The sequence below is a fragment of the Theropithecus gelada genome, chromosome 2 (genome assembly GCF_003255815.1).
Source record: "Theropithecus gelada isolate Dixy chromosome 2, Tgel_1.0, whole genome shotgun sequence".
NCBI lineage: Eukaryota > Metazoa > Chordata > Mammalia > Primates > Cercopithecidae > Theropithecus > Theropithecus gelada.
The window spans coordinates 40966958-40988537 of NC_037669.1; the positions used below are offsets into that span (position 1 = coordinate 40966958).

General features: G+C 34.4%; 1 protein-coding gene across 1 annotated transcript in view; it reads left to right on the forward strand.

Annotated features, from left to right (window-relative positions):
- STXBP5L (syntaxin binding protein 5 like) overlaps positions 1–21580 on the forward strand; it is a 473308-nt gene that overhangs the window by 205943 nt on the left and 245785 nt on the right. The window contains exon 8 of the mRNA XM_025375463.1: positions 21246–21329. Within this exon, the coding sequence (XP_025231248.1) occupies positions 21246–21329 (84 nt within the window). The remainder of the gene's footprint in view (positions 1–21245; positions 21330–21580) is intronic.

Below are 21580 nucleotides of genomic sequence, written 5' to 3' on the forward strand. Positions count from 1 at the left end.
AAATCAGAGATGAAAAAAGTTACATCTGATACCACAGAAATGCAAAGGATTGGCAGACTGTTATGAACAATTTTATGCTAACAGATTGGAAAGCCTAGAAGAAATAGATAAATACCTACATACCAAAACGAGGTAAGGACACAATAAAAAAGAAAACTACAGGCAATATTCCTGATGAACATAGATACAAAATGTTTAACAAAATACTCAACTGAATTCAACAGCACATTAAAAAGATCATTCATTATGACCAAGTGAGATTTATTGCAGGAATACAAAGATGGTTCAACATATTCAAATCAATAAACATAATACATCATATTAACAGAATGAAGGACAGAAACCATATGGTCATTTTAATACATGGAGAAAAGGCATATGACAAAAATCATCATTCCTTTATGATTAAAATTTTCAGTAAACTAGATAGAAGGATTGTACCTCAACACAATAAGGGCCACAATTGACAGACCTACAACTAACATCATACTGAACGGAAAAAAGTTAAAAACTTTTTTTCTGACATCCGGAACAAGGTAAGGATGTCCACTCTTGCCAGTCCTATACAACATAGTACTGGAAGTCCTAACCAGAGCAACTAGGCAAGTGAAAGAAATATAAGGCATCCAAATTTGATAGGAGGAAGTTAAATTGTCCCTTTTTGCTGATGACATGATTTTATATATAGAGATCCCTAAATACTCCACTAAAAGACTTTTAGAATTTATAAATAAGTTAGGTTGCAGGTTATAACCAACATTCAAAGGTTAGTAGTATATGTATATGCTAATAGTAAATTATCTGTGAAAGAAATAAACAATTCTATTTACCATATCCATTAAAAAAAACTGGACATAAATTTAACTAAGGAGCTGAAAGGTGTCTACACTGGAAATTATAAAACATTGATAAGAGAGGTTGAAGAAGACACATAAATGGAAGCTATTCCATATTCATGGATTAGGAGGATTAATATAGTATATTTACCACTCAATGTGATCTATAGATTCAATACACTTTCTATCAAAATACCAATACCATTCTTCACAGAAATAGAAAAAACATCACAAAGTTTGTATAGAACCATAAGAGACTCTAAGTAACCAAAGCAGTCTTGACCAAAAAGAACAAAGCTGGAGGCATCACATTACCTGACTTCAAAGTACACCACAATGCTATAGTAACCAAAACAGCATGCTGCTGGCATAAAAACAGACACATAGGCTGATGGAACATGTTAGAGAGCCCAACATAAAAATCCACACATTTACAGCCAATTGATTTTTGAATGTGCCAAAAACATGCAATAAAGAAAGGAAAGTCTCCTTAATAAATAATATTGGGAAAAATGTATATGCACATGTGGAAGAATGACATGAGACACTCATTTCTCACTGTATTAAAAAATTGAAATAGATTAAATAATTAAGTGTAATTCCTCAAACTTCTATGAACCTACTTGAAGAAAACACAGGGGAAATGCTTCATGACATGGGTATTGGCAAGGAGTTTCTTGAATAAGAGCTCAAGAGCACAGGCAACAAAATTAAAGTAGACAAATGGGATTATATCAAACACAAAAATGTTTGCATAGCAAAGGAAACAACAGAGTGAAAAGACAATCTACAAGAGAAATGTTAGTTATAGAAAAATAAATGTGTTCTTACTCATACTGGAGGGCTAAACAAAAATTGAGCTTGTAGAATTAAAGTAGCATTGTAGTTATTAGAAATTAGGAACAGTAGAAGGCAAGGGGAAGAAAGGGAGAAGTTGGTTAATGGATACAAAATTACAGCTATATGGAAGGAATGAGTTTTAGCATTCTGTAGCGCTATAGGTTGAATATGATTAAAAATTATTTAGTGTATATTTATAAAAGCTCAAAGAGAAGATTTTGAATGTTCATAACACAAATAAATGATGAATATTCAAGGTGATGGATATCCTAATTATTGTGATTTGGTCATTACACATTGTTTAAATGTAAAAAAACTCTCTCATAAACATGTACAATTTTTATATGTCAACTAAAACGAAAAACAATGACACATGTCGAATTTTTAAAATCCCTATGAGAGGGGTACTATTTCACATGAAACAATTATGGCAGAATATGAATTAACTTACCCAAGATCATGTTGCTGGTAATTATCAGAATTAGTGTTCAAACCTAGACTGTATCGCAGAGTCAATGCTCTTAACAATCACACTATAAGAACAGATATAATAAATATTTACTTACCTGGAGGATATAAATTCTATTTTTATTCCGAGTTCTGAATCAAAATGGTAATTCAAAGGCAATGAGAACATTAACCTCATCACCATCAATTAGGCTCAAAAGAAAATGGTACATATTCTATTGCAGCCAGTCAGGATTAATTCTCAAATTTATGAAACCTGAAGAGAGAGGACAATGCAAAGGAAACCGTACTTAGTAGCAGAACAGTTATTACTACAAGCAGACTTCAAAGTATTTTAAACAAACCATCACTTATGCTGAAAGTGACAATAAAAGACTTGGAAAAAAAAGACCACCTACAGAATGAGAGGAAATACTTGTCAACCATACATTCAAAAATATAAGGGACTCAAACAACTCACCATAAAAAACCAAACAACCCAATTGAAAAATGGACAAAATATTTAAATAGACATTTTTCAAAAGAAGACATATTATAAATAGCCAATGAGTATATGGTGAAATGCTCAACATCACTCATCATCAGGGGAATGCAAATCAAAACCACAGTGAGCTATCACCTCACCCCATTTAGAATTGCCATTATCAAAAAGACAAAAGATAATAAGTACTGGTGAAGATATGGAGAGAAGGTAATGAAAATTGGTACAACCATTTTAGAAAATAGTATGGAGATTGCTCATATTAAAAATAGAACTACCATATGATCCAGCAATACCACTACTGAGTATATAACTAAATGAATTGCGGTCAATATATCCAAGAGATATCTGCATTCCCATGTTCATCACAACATTATTCACAATGGCCAAGATATGGAATCAACGTAATTATCCATCATTGGATAAATAGATAAAGAAAATATATATTCACAATGGAATACTATTCAGCCATATAAAATAATAAAATCTTCTCATTTGAGACAACATGGATGAAACTGGAGGACACTACGTTAAGGGAAATAAGCCAGAAGCAGAAAGACAAATTCCATATCATCTCACTCGTATGTGGAATTTTAAAAAATCGATTACAATGAAGTAGAGAGAGGAAAGGTACTTACCGGCAGCTGAGGTGGTTAATGAGGAGGAATGGATGAGGACATGTTGGTCAAAGGATAACATAATTACAGTTATGTAGCAGGAATAAATTTTAAGAGATCTAATGTATTACAAGGTGATTATAGTTATATATTATACTGTTAAAAAACGTAGAGAGTAGATGTTATGTGATCTTATCACAAAATGATAACTATGTGAGGTCATGTTTTTTTAACTATAACAAGTTTAACCATTCCACAATGTATATATATTTCAAAATACTGTGTTATATGTGATAAAAACATACAATGTTATCTGTCAATATAAAAGAAATATTTTTTAAAGACTGAAAAAATACCGAAATTGAAAGAAAAGGATGTTAAACAGCAATGCAATAGCAGAAGGAAGTGTGAAACTTAGGCCAGGCATGGTAGCTCAGGTCTGTAATCCCAGCACTTTGGGAGGCCAAGCCGGGCAGATCACTTGAGGTTGGGAGTTCAAGACTAGCCTGACCAACATGGAGAAACCCCATCTCTACTAAAAATACAAAATTAGCTGGGCATGGTGGCCCGTGCCTGTAATCCCAGCTACCTGGGAGGCTGAGGCAGGATAATTGCTTCAACCTGGGAGGCAGAGGTTGCAGTGAACTGAGATCATGCCGTTGCACACCAGCTTGGGCAACAAGAGTGAAACTCTGTCTCAAAAAAAAAAAAAAGTGTAAAACTTATTGATAAGGGTAAATATACAAACAAATTCAGAATACTGTAGCATAATGATGATGGGTACATCACTTAATTCTATTAGGATGGTGCAAAAGTAATTGCAGTAAAGTAATTCAAGGACACAACTATTAAAAATAGCTATAACTGAAAATTATGTTAGAAGATACACAATATAAGTAGATGAAAATTGTGACAACAATACTATAAAGTATGTGTCAGGGGAAGATAAGTTTAAGTGTAGAGTTTTGGTATACTATTGAACTTAAGGTGTTATCAGCTTAAAATAGAGCATTAGATTTTATGTAAGTCCTAAAGTAACCATACACACAACGAATGCCTAAGAAGTTACACAAAATAAAAAGAAATCAAAGCATATCAATAAACAAACATAAAGGAAGAGAGCAAGAGAGGAAAAGACAGACAAAAGAATTATAAGGCAAACAGAAAACAACTAATGAAATGGCAAATCATTCCTTGTCGATAATTATTTTAAATGTTAATGAATTGATCTCCCCAATCAAAAGACACAAAGTATCTGAATTGATTTAGAAAAATAAAAAATAAAAAACAAGACCCAACCATATGCTGTCTACAGTAAACTCCCTTTCCATTTAAGGATATATAAAGACTGAAAAAGATGTTTCATGCAAATGATAATTTATGCAAATAGTAAACAAAAATGAGGAGGGATGGCCATTATTATAGGAGACATCATAGACTTTAAGTCAAAAAATATCATGAGACGAAGAAGGACAATGAAAAGGTCTATCCACCAAGAAGAAAATAATGATTATAAATATATACATATCTGATGTCAGAGCACCTAAATATATAAGGCAAATATTGTCAGAACTGAAGGGAGAAATAGAGAGCAATACAATCACAGTAAGAGGCTTCAGTACTCCGCTTTCAGTAATAGACAGATTATCCAGATATATTAAAAGGAATCAGAGGGCTTCAATAGCACCATAGACCAAATGGACTTAACATATATACAGAACTTTCCACCCAACAGGAGCAAGATATACATTTTTCTCAAGCACAAATGTAATATTCTCCAGAATAGATAACATGTTAGGCCATGAAACAAACCTTAATACATTTAAGAAGATTGAAATGATACCAAGTATCCTTTCTGACCACAATGTAATAAAACTAGAAATCAATAGTGGAAGAAAACTCCAAAATGTAAAAATACATAGAAATTAAGCAATACATCCCTAAACAATCATTGCCTAAATAAAAATCAAAAAAGAAATTAGAAAATGTCTTGAGACAAACAAAAATGGAAACACACTCTAACAAAAATTATGGGATGCAGAAAAAGCAGTTGTAAGAGGGAAGTTCTAGCAATAAATGCTTACATTAAAAAATAAGAAAGACCTGCAAACATACAACTTTACCTCGAGGAACTAGAAAAGGAAGAGCAAACGAAGCACAAATGTAGAAGAAATAAGGAAATAAAGATTAGAGCAGAAATAAATGAAAAAGATAAAAAAGAAAATCAATGAAACAGTTATTATTTGAAAAGATCAACAAAATTGACAAACTCAGCTACACTAAGTAAAAAAGATTTAAAACTCAAATAAATAAAATTAGAAATGAAAGGAGAGATTTACAACTGATGCCACAGAAATAAGGATAATAAGAGACTAATAAGAACAGTTATATACCAACAAACTGTATAATCTAGAAGGATTGAGTAAATTTTTGGAAACATAAAACCTGCCAAGACAAACCATGAAGAAATAGAAAGTCTAAGAACTAGATAGAGATTGAATCAGTAATGAAAAACCTTTTAATGTAGAAAAGCTCAGGATGGCTTCCCTAGTGAATTCTACCAAAAATTTGAAGAATTAACATCAATCCTCAAATTAAAAAAAAAAAAAAAAAAAAAAAACCTGAAGAGGGAAAACATTATCATCAGTATTCCCCTGACATCAAAACTAGTCAAATATACCACAGGAAAATAAAACTACAGGTGAATATTCATGATGAAATAGATGCAAAAATCCTCAACAAAATACTGGCAAACTGAATCCAAGAGCACATTAAAATAATCATGCATCATGATCAAGTGGGATTTATCTCTGAAGTGCAAGGATGGTTCAACACATAATAATAACACTTTCTGATTTTAAGCTAAATTACAAGGCTACAATAATTAATATGTATGACAATAGCATAAAAACAGACATATAGACCAATGGAACAGAATAGAGAGCCCCGAAATAATCCACACATATGTGGTCAACTGATCTTTGACAAGGGTGCCAAGAATACACAGTGTAGGAAGGATAATATTTTAAACAAATGGTATTGAGAAAACTGGATATCCACATGTAAAAGAATGTAATTAGACCTTTTTCCTACATCATACTGAAAACATCAATTCAAAATGGATTAAAGACTTAAACATAAGACCTTAAACTCTGAAATAAACATAAGACCTTAAACTCTGAAATATATAGAAAAAACATAGAAGAAAAGCTTCATGACACTGGTTTTGACAATGTCATGGCTCTATAAACATGACACTGAAAGTAACTACAATGAAAACAAAAATAAACATGTAGGACAATGTCAAACTAAAAAGCTTCTGCATAGCAAAAGAAACAATCAACAGTGTGAAAACACAATGTAGAGAATAGGAGAAAAATTTTGCAAGCCATATATCTGTAAAGGATTAATCTGCAAAATACATAATAAACTCATACAACTCAATAGTAAAAAAAAAAAAAAAATCTAGTAACCCGATTTTAAAATGGGCTTAGGTCTTAAATAGACATTTCTCCAATGTCTGTACTATAAAGTATGTGTCAGGGGAAGAGAAGTTTAAGTATAGAGTTTTGGTATAGTATTGAACTTAAGGTGTTATCAGCTTAAAATAGAGCATTAGCTTTTATGTAAGTCCTAAGGTAACCACACACACAAAGAATGCCTAAGATCAGGTATATGGAAAAGTGCTTAATGTTACTAATCATTAGAGAAATGCAAATCAAAACCAAGAATAGATATTAGGATGGATGTATATATATTTTAGACCAAATGACACCTTTTGACAAGGATGTGATGATACTGGAACACTTGTATGGTGGGATTGCAAAATGGTTCAGCTACTATGGAAAACTGTGGAGGGTCCTCAAGAAATTGAAAATAGAACTACCTGTATAATACAGCAATCCCACTTCTGGATATTTATACAAAAGAATTGAAATCGGAGGGCGGAGCAAGATGGCCGAACAGGAACAGCTCCAGTCTCCAACTCCCAGCGCGAGCGACACAGAAGACCGGTGATTTCTGCATTTTCAACTGAGGTACTGGGTTCATCTCACTAGGGAGTGCCAGACAATCGGTGCTGGTCAGCTGCTGCAGCCCGACCAGCGACAGCTGAAGCAGGGCGAGGCATCGCCTCACCTGGGAAGCACAAGGGGGAAGGGAATCCCTTTTCCTAGTCAGGGGAACTGAGACACACAACACCTGGAAAATCAGGTAACTCACACCCCAATACTGAGCTTTAAGCTAACGGGCACACCAGGAGATTATATCGCACACCTGGCCGGGAGGGTCCTACGCCCACAGAGCCTCCCTCATTGCTAGCAAAGCAGTCTGTGATCTACCGGCAAGGCAGCAGCGAGGCTGGGGGAGGGGCGCCCGCCATTGCTGAGGCTTAAGTAGGTAAACAAAGCCACTGGGAAGCTCGAACTGGGTGGAGCTCACAGCAGCTCAAGGAAACCTGCCTGTCTCTGTAGACTCCACCTCTGGAGACAGGGCACAGTAAACAATAACAAACACAGCAGAAACCTCTGCAGACACAAACGACTCTGTCTGACAGCTTTGAAGAGAGCAGTGGATCTCCCAACACAGAGGTTGAGAGCTGAGAAGGGACAGACTGCCTGCTCAAGTGGGTCCCTGACCCCTGAGTAGCCTAACTGGGAGACATCCCCCACTAGGGGCAGTCTGACACCCCACACCTCACAGGGTGGAGTACACCCCTGAGAGGAAGCTTCCAAAGCAAGAATCAGACAGGTACACTCGCTGTTCAGCAATATTCTATCTTCTGCAACCTCTGCTGCTGATACCTAGGCAAACAGGGTCTGGAGTGGACCTCAAGCAATCTCCAACAGACCCACAGCTGAGGGTCCTGACTGTTAGAAGGAAAACTATCAAACAGGAAGGACACCTACACCAAATCCCCATCAGTAGTCACCATCATCAAAGACCAGAGGCAGATAAAACCACAAAGATGGGGAAAAAGCAGGGCAGAAAAGCTGGAAATTCAAAAAATAAGACCACATCTCCCCCGGCAAAGGAGCGCAGCTCATCACCAGCAACGGATCAAAGCTGGACAGAGAATGACTTTGACGAGATGAGAGAAGAAGGCTTCAGTCCATCAAACTTCTCAGAGCTAAAGGAGGAATTATGTACCCAGTGCAAAGAAACTAAAAACCTTGAAAAAAAAGTGGAAGAATTGATGGCTAGAGTAATTCATGCAGAGAAGGTCATAAATGAAATGAAAGAGATGAAAACCATGACACGAGAAATACGTGACAAATGCACAAGCTTCAGTAACCGACTCGATCAACTGGAAGAAAGAGTATCAGCGATTGAGGATCAAATGAATGAAATGAAGCGAGAAGAGAAACCAAAAGAAAAAAGAAGAAAAAGAAATGAACAAAGCCTGCAAGAAGTATGGGATTATGTAAAAAGACCAAATCTACGTCTGATTGGGGTGCCTGAAAGTGAGGGGGAAAATGGAACCAAGTTGGAAAACACTCTTGAGGATATCATCCAGGAGAACTTCCCCAACCTAGTAAAGCAGGCCAACATTCAAATCCAGGAAATACAGAGAATGCCACAAAGATACTCCTCGAGAAGAGCAACTCCAAGACACATAATTTCCAGATTCACCAAAGTTGAAATGAAGGAAAAAATCTTAAGGGCAGCCAGAGAGAATGGTCGGGTTACCCACAAAGGGAAGCCCATCAGACTAACAGCAGATCTCTCAGCAGAGACTCTACAAGCCAGAAGAGAGTGGGGGCCAATATTCAACATTCTTAAAGAAAAGAATTTTAAACCCAGAATTTCATATCCAGCCAAACTAAGTTTCATAAGTGAAGGAGAAATAAAATCCTTTACAGATAAGCAAATGCTTAGAGATTTTGTCACCACTAGGCCTGCCTTACAAGAGACCCTGAAGGAAGCACTAAGCATGGAAAGGAACAACCAGTACCAGCCATTGCAAAAACATGCCAAAATGTAAAGACCATCGAGGCAGGAAGAAACTGCATCAACTAACGAGCAAAATAACCAGTTAATATCATAATGGCAGGATCAAGTTCATACATAACAATATTAACCTTCAATGTAAATGGACTAAATGCTCCAATTAAAAGACACAGACTGGCAAACTGGATAAAGAGTCAAGACCCATCAGTATGCTGTATTCAGGAGACTCATCTCACATGCAGAGACATACATAGGCTCAAAATAAAGGGACGGAGGAAGATTTACCAAGCAAATGGAGAACAAAAAAAAGCAGGGGTTGCAATACTAGTCTCTGATAAAACAGACTTTAAACCATCAAAGATCAAAAGAGACAAAGAAGGCCATTACATAATGGTAAAGGGATCAATTCAACAGGAAGAGCTAACTATCCTAAATATATATGCACCCAATACAGGAGCACCCAGATTCATGGAGCAAGTCCTTAGAGACTTACAAAGAGACTTAGACTCCCATACAATAATAATGGGAGACTTCAACACTCCACTGTCAACATTAGACAGATCAACGAGACAGAAAGTGAACAAGGATATCCAGGAATTGAACTCATCTCTGCAGCAAGCAGACCTAATAGACATCTATAGAACTCTCCACCCCAAATCAACAGAATATACATTCTTCTCAGCACCACATCGCACTTACTCCAAAATTGACCACATAATTGGAAGTAAAGCACTCCTCAGCAAATGTACAAGAACAGAAATTATAACAAACTGTCTCTCAGACCACAGTGCAATCAAACTAGAACTCAGGACTAAGAAACTCAATCAAAACCACTCAACTACACGGAAACTGAACAACCTGCTCCTGAATGACTACTGGGTACATAACGAAATGAAGGCAGAAATAAAGAAGTTCTTTGAAACCAATAAGAACAAAGATACAACATACCAGAATCTCTGGGACACATTTAAAGCAGTGTGTAGAGGGAAATTTATAGCACTAAATGCCTACAAGAGAAAGCAGGAAAGATCTAAAATTGACACTCTAACATCACAATTAAAAGAACTAGAGAAGCAAGAGCAAACACATTCAAAAGCTAGCAGAAGGCAAGAAATAACTAAGATCAGAGCAGAACTGAAGGAGATAGAGACACAAAAAACCCTCCAAAAAATCAATGAATCCAGGAGTTGGTTTTTTGAAAAGATCAACAAAATTGACAGACCGCTAGCAAGACTAATAAAGAAGAAAAGAGAGAAGAATCAAATAGACACAATAAAAAATGATAAAGGGGATATCACCACCGACCTCACAGAAACACAAACTACCATCAGAGAATACTATAAACACCTCTATGCAAATAAACTAGAAAATCTAGAAGAAATGGATAATTTCCTGGACACTTACACTCTTCCAAGACTAAACCAGGAAGAAGTTGAATCCCTGAATAGACCAATAGCAGGCTCTGAAATTGAGGCAATAATTAATAGCCTACCAACCAAAAAAAGTCCAGGATCAGATGATTCACAGCTGAATTCTACCAGAGGTACAAGGAGGAGCTGGAACCATTCCTTCTGAAACTATTTCAATCAATAGAAAAAGAGGAAATCCTCCCTAACTCATTTTATGAGGCCAACATCATCCTGATACCAAAGCCTGGCAGAGACACAACAAAAAAAGAGAATTTTAGACCAATATCCCTGATGAACATTGATGCAAAAATCCTCAATAAAATACTGGCAAACCGGATTCAGCAACACATCAAAAAGCTTATCCACCATGACCAAGTGGGCTTCATCCCTGGGATGCAAGGCTGGTTCAACATTCGCAAATCAATAAACATAATCCAGCATATAAACAGAACCAAAGACAAGAACCACATGATTATCTCAATAGATGCAGAAAAGGCTTTTGACAAAATTCAACAGCCCTTCATGCTAAAAACGCTCAATAAATTCGGTATTGATGGAACGTACCTCAAAATAATAAGAGCTATTTATGACAAACCCACAGCCAATATCATACTGAATGGGCAAAAATTGGAAAAATTCCCTTTGAAAACTGGCACAAGACAGGGATGCCCTCTCTCGCCACTCCTATTCAACATAGTGTTGGAAGTTCTGGCTAGGGCCATCAGGCAAGAGAAAGAAATCAAGGGTATTCAGTTAGGGAAAGAAGAAGTCAAATTGTCCCTCTTTGCAGATGATATGATTGTATATTTAGAAAACCCCATTGTCTCAGCCCAAAATCTCCTTAAGCTGATAAGAAACTTCAGCAAAGTCTCAGGATACAAAATTAATGTGCAAAAATCACAGGCATTCTTATACACCAGTAACAGACAAACAGAGAGCCAAATCATGAATGAACTTCCATTCACAATTGCTTCAAAGAGAATAAAATACCTAGGAATCCAACTTACAAGGGATGTAAAGGACCTCTTCAAGGAGAACTACAAACCACTGCTCAGTGAAATAAAAGAGGACACAAACAAATGGAAGAACATACCATGCTCATGGATAGGAAGAATCAATATTGTGAAAATGGCCATACTGCCCAAGGTTATTTATAGATTCAATGCCATCCCCATCAAGCTACCAATGAGTTTCTTCACAGAATTGGAAAAAACTGCTTTAAAGTTCATATGGAACCAAAAAGAGCCCGCATCTCCAAGACAATCCTAAGTCAAAAGAACAAAGCTGGAGGCATCACGCTACCTGACTTCAAACTATACTACAAGGCTACAGTAACCAAAACAGCATGGTACTGGTACCAAAACAGAGATATAGACCAATGGAACAGAACAGAGTCCTCAGAAATAATACCACACATCTACAGCCATCTGATCTTTGACAAACCTGACAAAAACAAGAAATGGGGAAAGGATTCCCTATTTAATACATGGTGCTGGGAAAATTGGCTAGCCATAAGTAGAAAGCTGAAACTGGATCCTTTCCTTACTCCTTATACGAAAATTAATTCAAGATGGATTAGAGACTTAAATGTTAGACCTAATACCATAAAAATCCTAGAGGAAAACCTAGGTAGTACCATTCAGGACATAGGCATGGGCAAGGACTTCATGTCCAAAACACCAAAAGCAACGGCAGCAAAAGCCAAAATTGACAAATGGGATCTAATTAAACTAAAGAGCTTCTGCACAGCAAAAGAAACTACCATCAGAGTCAACAGGCAACCTACAGAATGGGAGAAAATTTTTGCAATCTACTCATCTGACAAAGGCCTAATATCCAGAACCTACAAAGAACTCAAACAAATTTACAAGAAAAAAACAAACAACCCCATCAAAAAGTGGGCAAAGGATATGAACAGACATTTCTCAAAAGAAGACATTCATACAGCCAACAGACACATGAAAAAATGCTCATCATCACTGGCCATCAGAGAAATGCAAATCAAAACCACAATGAGATACCATCTCACACCAGTTAGAATGGCGATCATTAAAAAGTCAGGAAACAACAGGTGCTGGAGAGGATGTGGAGAAATAGGAACACTTTTACACTGTTGGTGGGATTGTAAACTAGTTCAACCATTATGGAAAACAGTATGGCGATTCCTCAAGGATCTAGAACTAGATGTACCATATGACCCAGCCATCCCATTACTGGGTATATACCCAAAGGATTATAAATCATGCTGCTATAAAGACACATGCACACGTATGTTTATTGCGGCACTATTCACAATAGCAAAGACTTGGAATCAACCCAAATGTCCATCAGTGACAGACTGGATTAAGAAAATGTGGCACATATACACCATGGAATACTATGCAGCCATAAAAAAGGATGAGTTTGTGTCCTTTGTAGGGACATGGATGCAGCTGGAAACCATCATTCTTAGCAAACTATCACAAGAACACAAAACCAAACATTGCATGTTCTCACTCATAGGTGGGAACTGAACAATGAGATCACTTGGACTCGGGAAGGGGAACATCACACACCGGGGCCTATCATGGGGAGGGGGGAGGGGGGAGGGATTGCATTGGGAGTTATACCTGATGTAAATGAGGAGTTGATGGGTGCTGACGAGTTGATGGGTGCAGCACACCAACATGGCACAAGTATACATATGTAACAAACCTGCACGTTATGCACATGTACCCTAGAACTCAAAGTATAATAATAAAAAAATAAAAAAATAAAAAAAAAAGAATAGAATGTAAAAAAAAAAAAAGAATTGAAATCAAGATCTCAAAGAGAAATAAATCATAATACTTTTGGCAATAGCCAATATGTGGAAATGGCCTAAATGGCCATTGGCAGATGAATAAATAACATGTGGTTACCCAGCCCTTATTAGGGATGGAGAGTATTCCCTCATATACCTATAATACACATAGTATTTCTACAATGGGATACTTTTCAGCCTTAATAAATAAGGAAATTTTATAATATGTGACAACATGGATGAACCTGAAGGATATTATGTGAAGTGAAATGACCAGTCATAGAAAAATAAATTCTTCACTATTCAACTTATATCAGGTATCTAAAATAGTCATATATATAGAATCAAAGAGTGTAATGGTGGCTGATGGACTGGGAGAGGTTGAAATGCAGAGACACTAATCAATGAACTTAAAGTTTCAGTCAAGCAAGCTTGATTGATGTATAAACTTTAGAAATCTGCTGTGTAACATTGTATCTACAGTCAACAGTAATGTACTATATATTTATAAATTTGTTAATAGGGTAGATCTCATGTTCAGTGTTCTTACTACAATAAATAAAATATTAATGGAAAAACCTTGAATAAAATATTAGGAGACAGAAACCCACCAGCACATTAAAAAATAATTCATTATGACAAGTGGTGTTTTACCCCAGGGATGCAAGGATAGATACTATTACAAAATCCATCAATATAATTTATATTGCTAATAGGTCTAAGAAAAAATGCTTATCTTTATTGATGCTGAAAAAGTCTTTGAATAACATTTAGCATCCATTATATTTCCAGTTTTGATAATCAGATCAGTCCTTCCACTGGGAGAATTCTATACTCTACAAAAATATAATTTGAAACATGTCATCAAATTATTTTCAACAAACAAAATTTGCAACAATTCATCAACATCGAATCTTCACTAAGGAAAAACCTAAAAGACTTGTTTAAGAAAATGGAAATGATCTATTGTATAAGAACAGAGATGAAGAAAAGAATAAAGAACCACAAACATGCGTTAAGCCAAGGAAATGTTTTATAAAAATAATGACTTCTTGGAGTGTAATATATTGAGAATTATGATACAAGTTGGGACGATGTTCACTAAATTTAATTGGCAATGTCTTTGTGATGGTTAATTTTACACATCAAGCTGACTGGATTTAGGAATACTCAGAGAGTTGGTAAAACATTATTTTTAGTGTGTCTGTGAGAGTGTTTCCAGAATAAATGACCATTTGAATTAGTAGACTGAGTGAAGAATATCTGCCCTCTTCAGTGTGAGTAGACATTATCCAGTTTATTGAGGTTAGTATAGAACAAGAAAGACAAAAGGTGAATTTGCTCTCTGTACTGGAACTGGGACATCTATCCTTTCCTGCTCTTGAACATCAGCTCAGTGTTCTCAGGACTTCAGACTCTTCTTACAACAGGCCCCTCTCACTTTTCTGGTTCTCAGGCCTTCAAACACAGACTAAATTACAATCCCAACTTTCCTACTTCGTCAGCTTATAGAGAACATATTGTGAAACTTCTAATCCTGCATAATTACATGAACCAATTTGCATAATAAATTCCTTCTTATATATCTATGCAGCTATATATACTATTGATTCTGTTTCTCTGGAGAACCCTAATACAGTCCTTATAATTTCCAGAAAGTAGCACAAGTACTAATTTACATTATAATTTGATAAGTCATGAACAATTTTTATTCTGGTGGGTAATACTAAAAGAATAATAAATGTATGTATAATGGATAAGTTAATAGAGTGGAAAATTAGGATAAGAAAAAAATTACTAACCAACCCCATTCCCAAAAAAAGGGAGGACACATTAAACAAATGGGATTTGTATTTACAAGATAAGTAGGTAGCTTTGTTCTAAAATATGTCAGCAATTATATTAAATGTAAACTGACTAAATAGGCTAATTACCAGACAATAATTTGCAAGCTGCTAAAACAACAATATGCAGTTACAAGAGATACACTTTAAACTTACAGATGTAGAAAAGTTTAATGCAAAACTGCAAAAGGATATAATACGTAAACCATAACCAAAGAAAACTTGGGTAACTATACTAATATCAGAGAATATAGACTTTAAGGCAAAAACTTTTTTAAGGATGATATTTTATAATAGAAATTGGCTAATTCAGCTGAAGATGTAATAATCCTAAATGTGTATATGTCTAATGATGACATAGATATATAGTATACAGGTAGTGCTTACTTTGCATGGTACCATGTTAACTAAAACATGTGCTTATCTGAATTGTGTTTTCATTTTGCATGGAATCATGATGTGTGTGTATGTATTATTTGATAGAACTAAAAAATATTTTAAAAATTGGACAGAACTAAAATGAAAAATACTCAAATCTACAATTGCAGTTGGAGATTTTAACAAACCTCTTCCAGTCACTGAGAAAACAAGCAAAGAAATAATTAGGATAAAGAAAACTAAAACCACACAATTAACAACTTAACCAAGTTGACACATATAATACATTATGTATATAGTACTGGCAGACCACACATTATTTTCAAGCGCTCATAGAGTATTTACCAAAGTTGTATACTTGCTGAACCAAAAAACATGCTAATACATTTCAGAGGATTAAAATAATAAACAATACATTCTCTAATCACAAGAGAATCTAGCAAGATTATCAATAAGAAAAAGATAAACGAAAAATCCCCCAATTGTTTAGTCATTAAGTACTACACTTCTGAATAGCTTCTATGTCATAAGTCAGTATAAAAATTAGAATATATTTTAAACAAAATTGCAATAACAATATGACATATCAAAAACTTGTGGAGTGTAGCTAAAGCTGTGCCTCCAGGAAAATTTATAGTTTATATTGCATTTATTAAAAAGTGAGGATAAGTTGAAAATCAATGATCTTAGTATCCAACCCAGTAAGTCAGATAAATAGTGAATTAAACTCAAAGAAAGTAGTAGAAAGATAACAATAAAGTTATAATGGTTAATTTTATGTGTCAACTTGACTGGACCTTCAGGTGACCAAATATTTGGTCAAACATCATTCTAAAGGTTTAGGTGAGGATGTTTTGGTTGAGATGAATATTTAAATCTGTAGACTGAGTAAAGCAGATTGCCATTCCTAATGCGGGTGGGTCTCATCAATCAGCTGAAGGCCTGAATAGAACAAAAAGGCTAACCCTCTTTGAAGTAAGGGAGAATTCTTCCTGCCTGACTGCTTTTGAACTGAAACATCAGCTTTTTTCTGCCTTTGGACTCTAACTGAAACATCGGTTCTTCCTGGTTCTTGAGCCTGCTGACCTTCAGACTGGAACTATACCATTGGTTCTCCTGGTTCTCAGGTCTTCAGACTCAGACTGGAACACCATCAGCTCTCCTGGATCTCCTGCTTGCCAACTCACCCTGCAGATCTTGGAACTTGTCAGCCTTCATAATCACGTGAGCCAATTCCTCATAATAAATATGTTTCTCTATACATAGAAAAACATCTATTGGTTCTAGTTTTTCAGAGAACCCTAATTCAAAACATGAGAGCAGAAATTAAAAGAATAGAAAACAAAAAATTTAGTACATTAGCAAAAGCAATTCTTTGAAAATACTAACAAAATTGATGTATCTCTGGCAAATCTGATCAAGAATGAAAGAGAAGGCACAAAAAAATCACAATCAAGTTAAGCTCCCCCTAGGAGTACAGTTTAACTTTTCAGAGTCAGTCAATGCAATTCACAGAAATAAGGAGAAAAATATATGGTAATAAAAATAGATAATAAGAAGCATTTAATAAAATTTACCTTCTCTTCATTATAAAAATCTCTTGGTACACTAGGAAAAGAAAGGAATTTCATTAATATGAACTTTGTTAATTTTCCCAAAGCTATGAAAACATCTTCCTTAATGATGCATTAATATAAGTTTTCCTCCTGAAATGAGAAATGAGACAAAGATGGCTATGATGTATCTCTTCAATTTAACATTGTACAGCTATTCACAATACTGATCATTAGATGAGAAGGAATTGGAACTCATAGACATTTAGTGGAAATGAAAACATGCAGTGGTTGGTATAACCACTTTGGAAAACTGCTTGGCAGTATCAAAGTTAAACATACTAATATCCTATGGATCAATATACATTTAACAGAAATGCATATAGGTATTTACCAAAAGATATGTACAAGGTTGTTCATGGTAGTATTATTACATCAACTGTAAAATGAATAAATTAATTTGTGGTAGTGCCATAGCCAAACAATGAAATGCTATTTTAATAATGAAATTAAATTAATTAATAATACAAATATAATAGAAATAGAAGCAAGAAAGAGAGCAATATGTATTGCATAATTCTACCTGTCTAATTCAAAACAGGTAACAGTAGCCTACAGTGGTAGAAGTCAGGATAGTGGTTATTTTTAGAGAGGAGAGTGGGAATATTAACTAGGTAAGAGTATGAAATAGGCTTCTGAATGGCTTGTGTTTTTTTTCTTGTATTACTTGTCCTTCTATTGTATTTTTTAATGTGGATTGTAGTTTCATGGGTATGTTTACTTCATCAGAATTCATTAAATATACATCTATAATCTCTGTACATTATATATATTTCAACAAAAATATTTATCTTAAAATTAAACACCTATTCCTAATAAAAGAAATTTATAACATATAAATCAATGTATACTTCTTTAAATCTCTCTCTCTCTCTCTCTTTCTATGCCCTCACCCTCCCTCCCCAGAATTCAGGATCTTATTTAATGGGGAAATACTAGAGGTATAGCCACTAAAGTCAGGAAAAAGGCAAGGGTGCTCAACCTCTCCACTATTTTTAATACGCTAGGATGATTTTTAGCAAAGCAGTTAGACAAATACAAACAATTAGAGACATAAAAATTGGAAAAAATAAAGTAGTCTCTATTTTAGATTATATGATAATATATCTGGAACGGCAAAGAGAATCAACCTTAAAATGAATACAAACAAAAGAATTTAGAAGGGTGTATACTAAAATCTAGTTATAGAAATCATACCCTATTAGAAAAGGTAATGAAGAGAAGAACCCACATAAAATAGCAGTAAGAAAGTTAAAATAACTAGGTATAAAATTAGCAAGAAAATCAGTATGTGGAAGACTTTCAAACTTCCTAATAATGTAAAAGTATACTTGAATAAATAAAAGGTGGTATCCTTTGCTCTTGAATAAGGTGGCTCATTATTTTTTCTTCTACTTTCTGAGATTTACTTTTTTCTTTACTTTTCAAAGTCAAATGCTTATGTAATTAAAACATTTTCAGGTTTTTTTCTCTACATACATATTTACAAAACCATAAAACTTCCTCTTAAGATATATCTGTGTCTTATGAGGCATTTTTGTTCAGTTCTGTTTTATACATTTCATTATGATTTCTTCTTTGCTAATTAATTATCTACAGATATATTTTTTAGTTTTCAAAATATTTTTGTCATGACTTCTAATTTTATTTTACTGTGGTTAGAATATAATATCTACAATTTTGATTTTTTGGTATTTAACAATTAATTTGTTATTCACCAAATACCTATTTTTTTCAGACACTAGTGTAGGTTCTAATGATATCATGGTGAAGAAGTAACCCTACTTCTTTGCCTTTATGGTACTTACTTCTATTGTGATATACATTTTCTCTTTAAAAAATATGTATATATAATTTGTGGTTTGGGCATTGTTCCTGTTTTGGTGTGGTCAAATATTATTGCAGAGTGCTCTTATTTTTGTCTTGGTTCCTCATGGTCACAGAGTGGCCTTGTCTAATGTCTCCTGGATGTCAGGGGGGTTCCTTTTCTCTTTTCTAATTCTCTAACTGATTCTAGTATCATGTTTTCTAAATCATAATCTTGTATACTTATCTCAAGAATTTATGGTGTTTTTGAGGTTCAGTCTGTTATATTTTGTGATTTACTGGGGCTATTGCTAGCAATGTTTTATAAGCAAAGCAACTTTTATCTTTCAGATATTTACTTTAAGAAAATGTAATAGTGTTTTAGGATATTATTTTATTAAATCTTAGGGCTCAAATTTAGAAAGATTATATTATTCATTTTATTGCTTAAGTTATATTTTCCAAACTTTTTAGGCTAATGAATCTCCTTGCCAATATCTCCTTGCCAAGAGTCTCATACACTCAATAAAATTGGTTTTACTGGCTGGGCACGGTGGCTCATGCCTATACTCCCAGCACTTTGGGTGGCCAAGAGGGGCAGATCACCTGAGGTCAGGAGTTCAAAACCAGCCTGGCCAACATGGTGAAACCCCCATCTCTACTAAAAATACAAAAATTAGCCAGGTGTGGTGGCAGATGCCTGTAATCTCAGCTATTCAGGAGGCTGAGGCACAGAATCTCTTGAACCCAGGAGGTGGAGGTTGCAGTGAGCAAAGATCATGCCACTGCACTCCAGCCTGGGCAACAGAGTAGGACTCTGTCCTCTGTCTCAAAAAAAAAAAAAGAAGAAGAAGAAGAAGAAGAAGAAGAAGAAAGAAAAGAAATTGGTTTCATTGTTCATCATGTTCTCTTGTATGTAAAAAAAATCAATTTGAAGTTAAAACATATCTTAGTACAGTCACATCTATTTTATTTTAAGAAATATTACTCAAGTATGTATTTAGTTTTGACATTTTCACTTTGCAAGTCATATATGCCATTTACTTCAAGTTAACATGCAAAAAACTCCATTTTTTTGTCAAATTGATTTTAACATTTTTTTGTGTGTGATTTAATAACCAAGCATTTTTGTTATAGCTTCAAAAATAAATGTATATTGCTTTAATGAACTGATATTTGAAAACATTTGTGTTTTTACTGCGAAAACTACTAGCTGGTTTATTTTTGTTATTTTTTGTGTCTCATTGTAAGATGTCGAGATAAGTGATAAGGTCTCAGGATGCTCTGCAGGCTGAGGTTATCACCACCACTATATTTTCTTTCCTTACCAATGGTTTTTTGAAGTTATTAATACATCTTTATGCAGTGTATAAGAATTTTCATCAAAGGAATACTATTAATGTATTTCAAGAAAATCATCTTAAGGCAAATCTGTCAGAAATATATCATTATTTTAACATTGGCTATTTTTATCTTTCCTCTTATTTTTTTTCCCCTAACCAATGATAGGTTAAATTTACTGTCATTGGTAACAAAAAAATAGGAAGGATACAAATAATAATTGAGAATCATTTAACAGCAAAAGTTATCAGTATGGCTAGCACTGTTTAGCTTAATGACTGAGTCTTAAAGATGATCATATTATAATCATGATGTGTTCTCAAATTCTTCTGTTTTAAAGAAATAATATTTTATTAATCATCTTATTGATTTAAAAATAAATATTAACCTTTTTAATGATGTGAATCTCTAGAATACCTTTATAATCTTCAGAGGGTTCATAAAACATCAGTTTAAAATATTGAATTCAGTCAAAGAGAAAATAGGATTTGATAGAAGAAATTTGAAGCCACATTTCTCAAGTGCATAGGACTTAATCTTATCCCATTTCATGTTTTATTTCATCTTCATTTTCTATCTCATTTTTCTTTTCTTCCAATTTTCATACTTATTTTATATCATGTCATATATATTTATATTCTTCCTCACTTCCTCTTTGAAATTAGGTGGAGGTTATTGGTAAGTGTTCATATTGAAGCAGAGTCTGTGTGCCATTTTTTTTTTTTAATGTAGAAAACCTATATTCAAGTTCTAGAAAAATTGGTATTCTAAATAAGGTTGTGTTATGTGGTATGATTTTACTTTATTAACATTAAACTTTATTTGAAGCAAGTTAAAATTAATGTTAGAATTAAGAAAATGATTGTTCTAATGTTTTCCAGCTGCTAATAGGTTATGAAAATGGTACTGTAGTATTCTGGGACTTGAAATCTAAAAGAGCAGAACTGAGAGTTTATTATGATGAGGTAAGTGATTTCCACCAAAATGTTTGAAAGAGTATTGTGATGTTATGCCTGTTTACTGCTTTTAAGCTTTGTACTTTACCAATATGTTTAGCCTTGGGAAGTTGCCTGATTCTGACCCAATGCTTCACACTGTCTTTTGGTATTTGTGTAAGTTCCATCTCTGGTTTTTCTCTTAAGAGGAAATTCTGCCCTGACTGCCTATTTTGGGGCCCTCTTGTGGCATCTTATATACTTTGCATTTGTTAATAGAT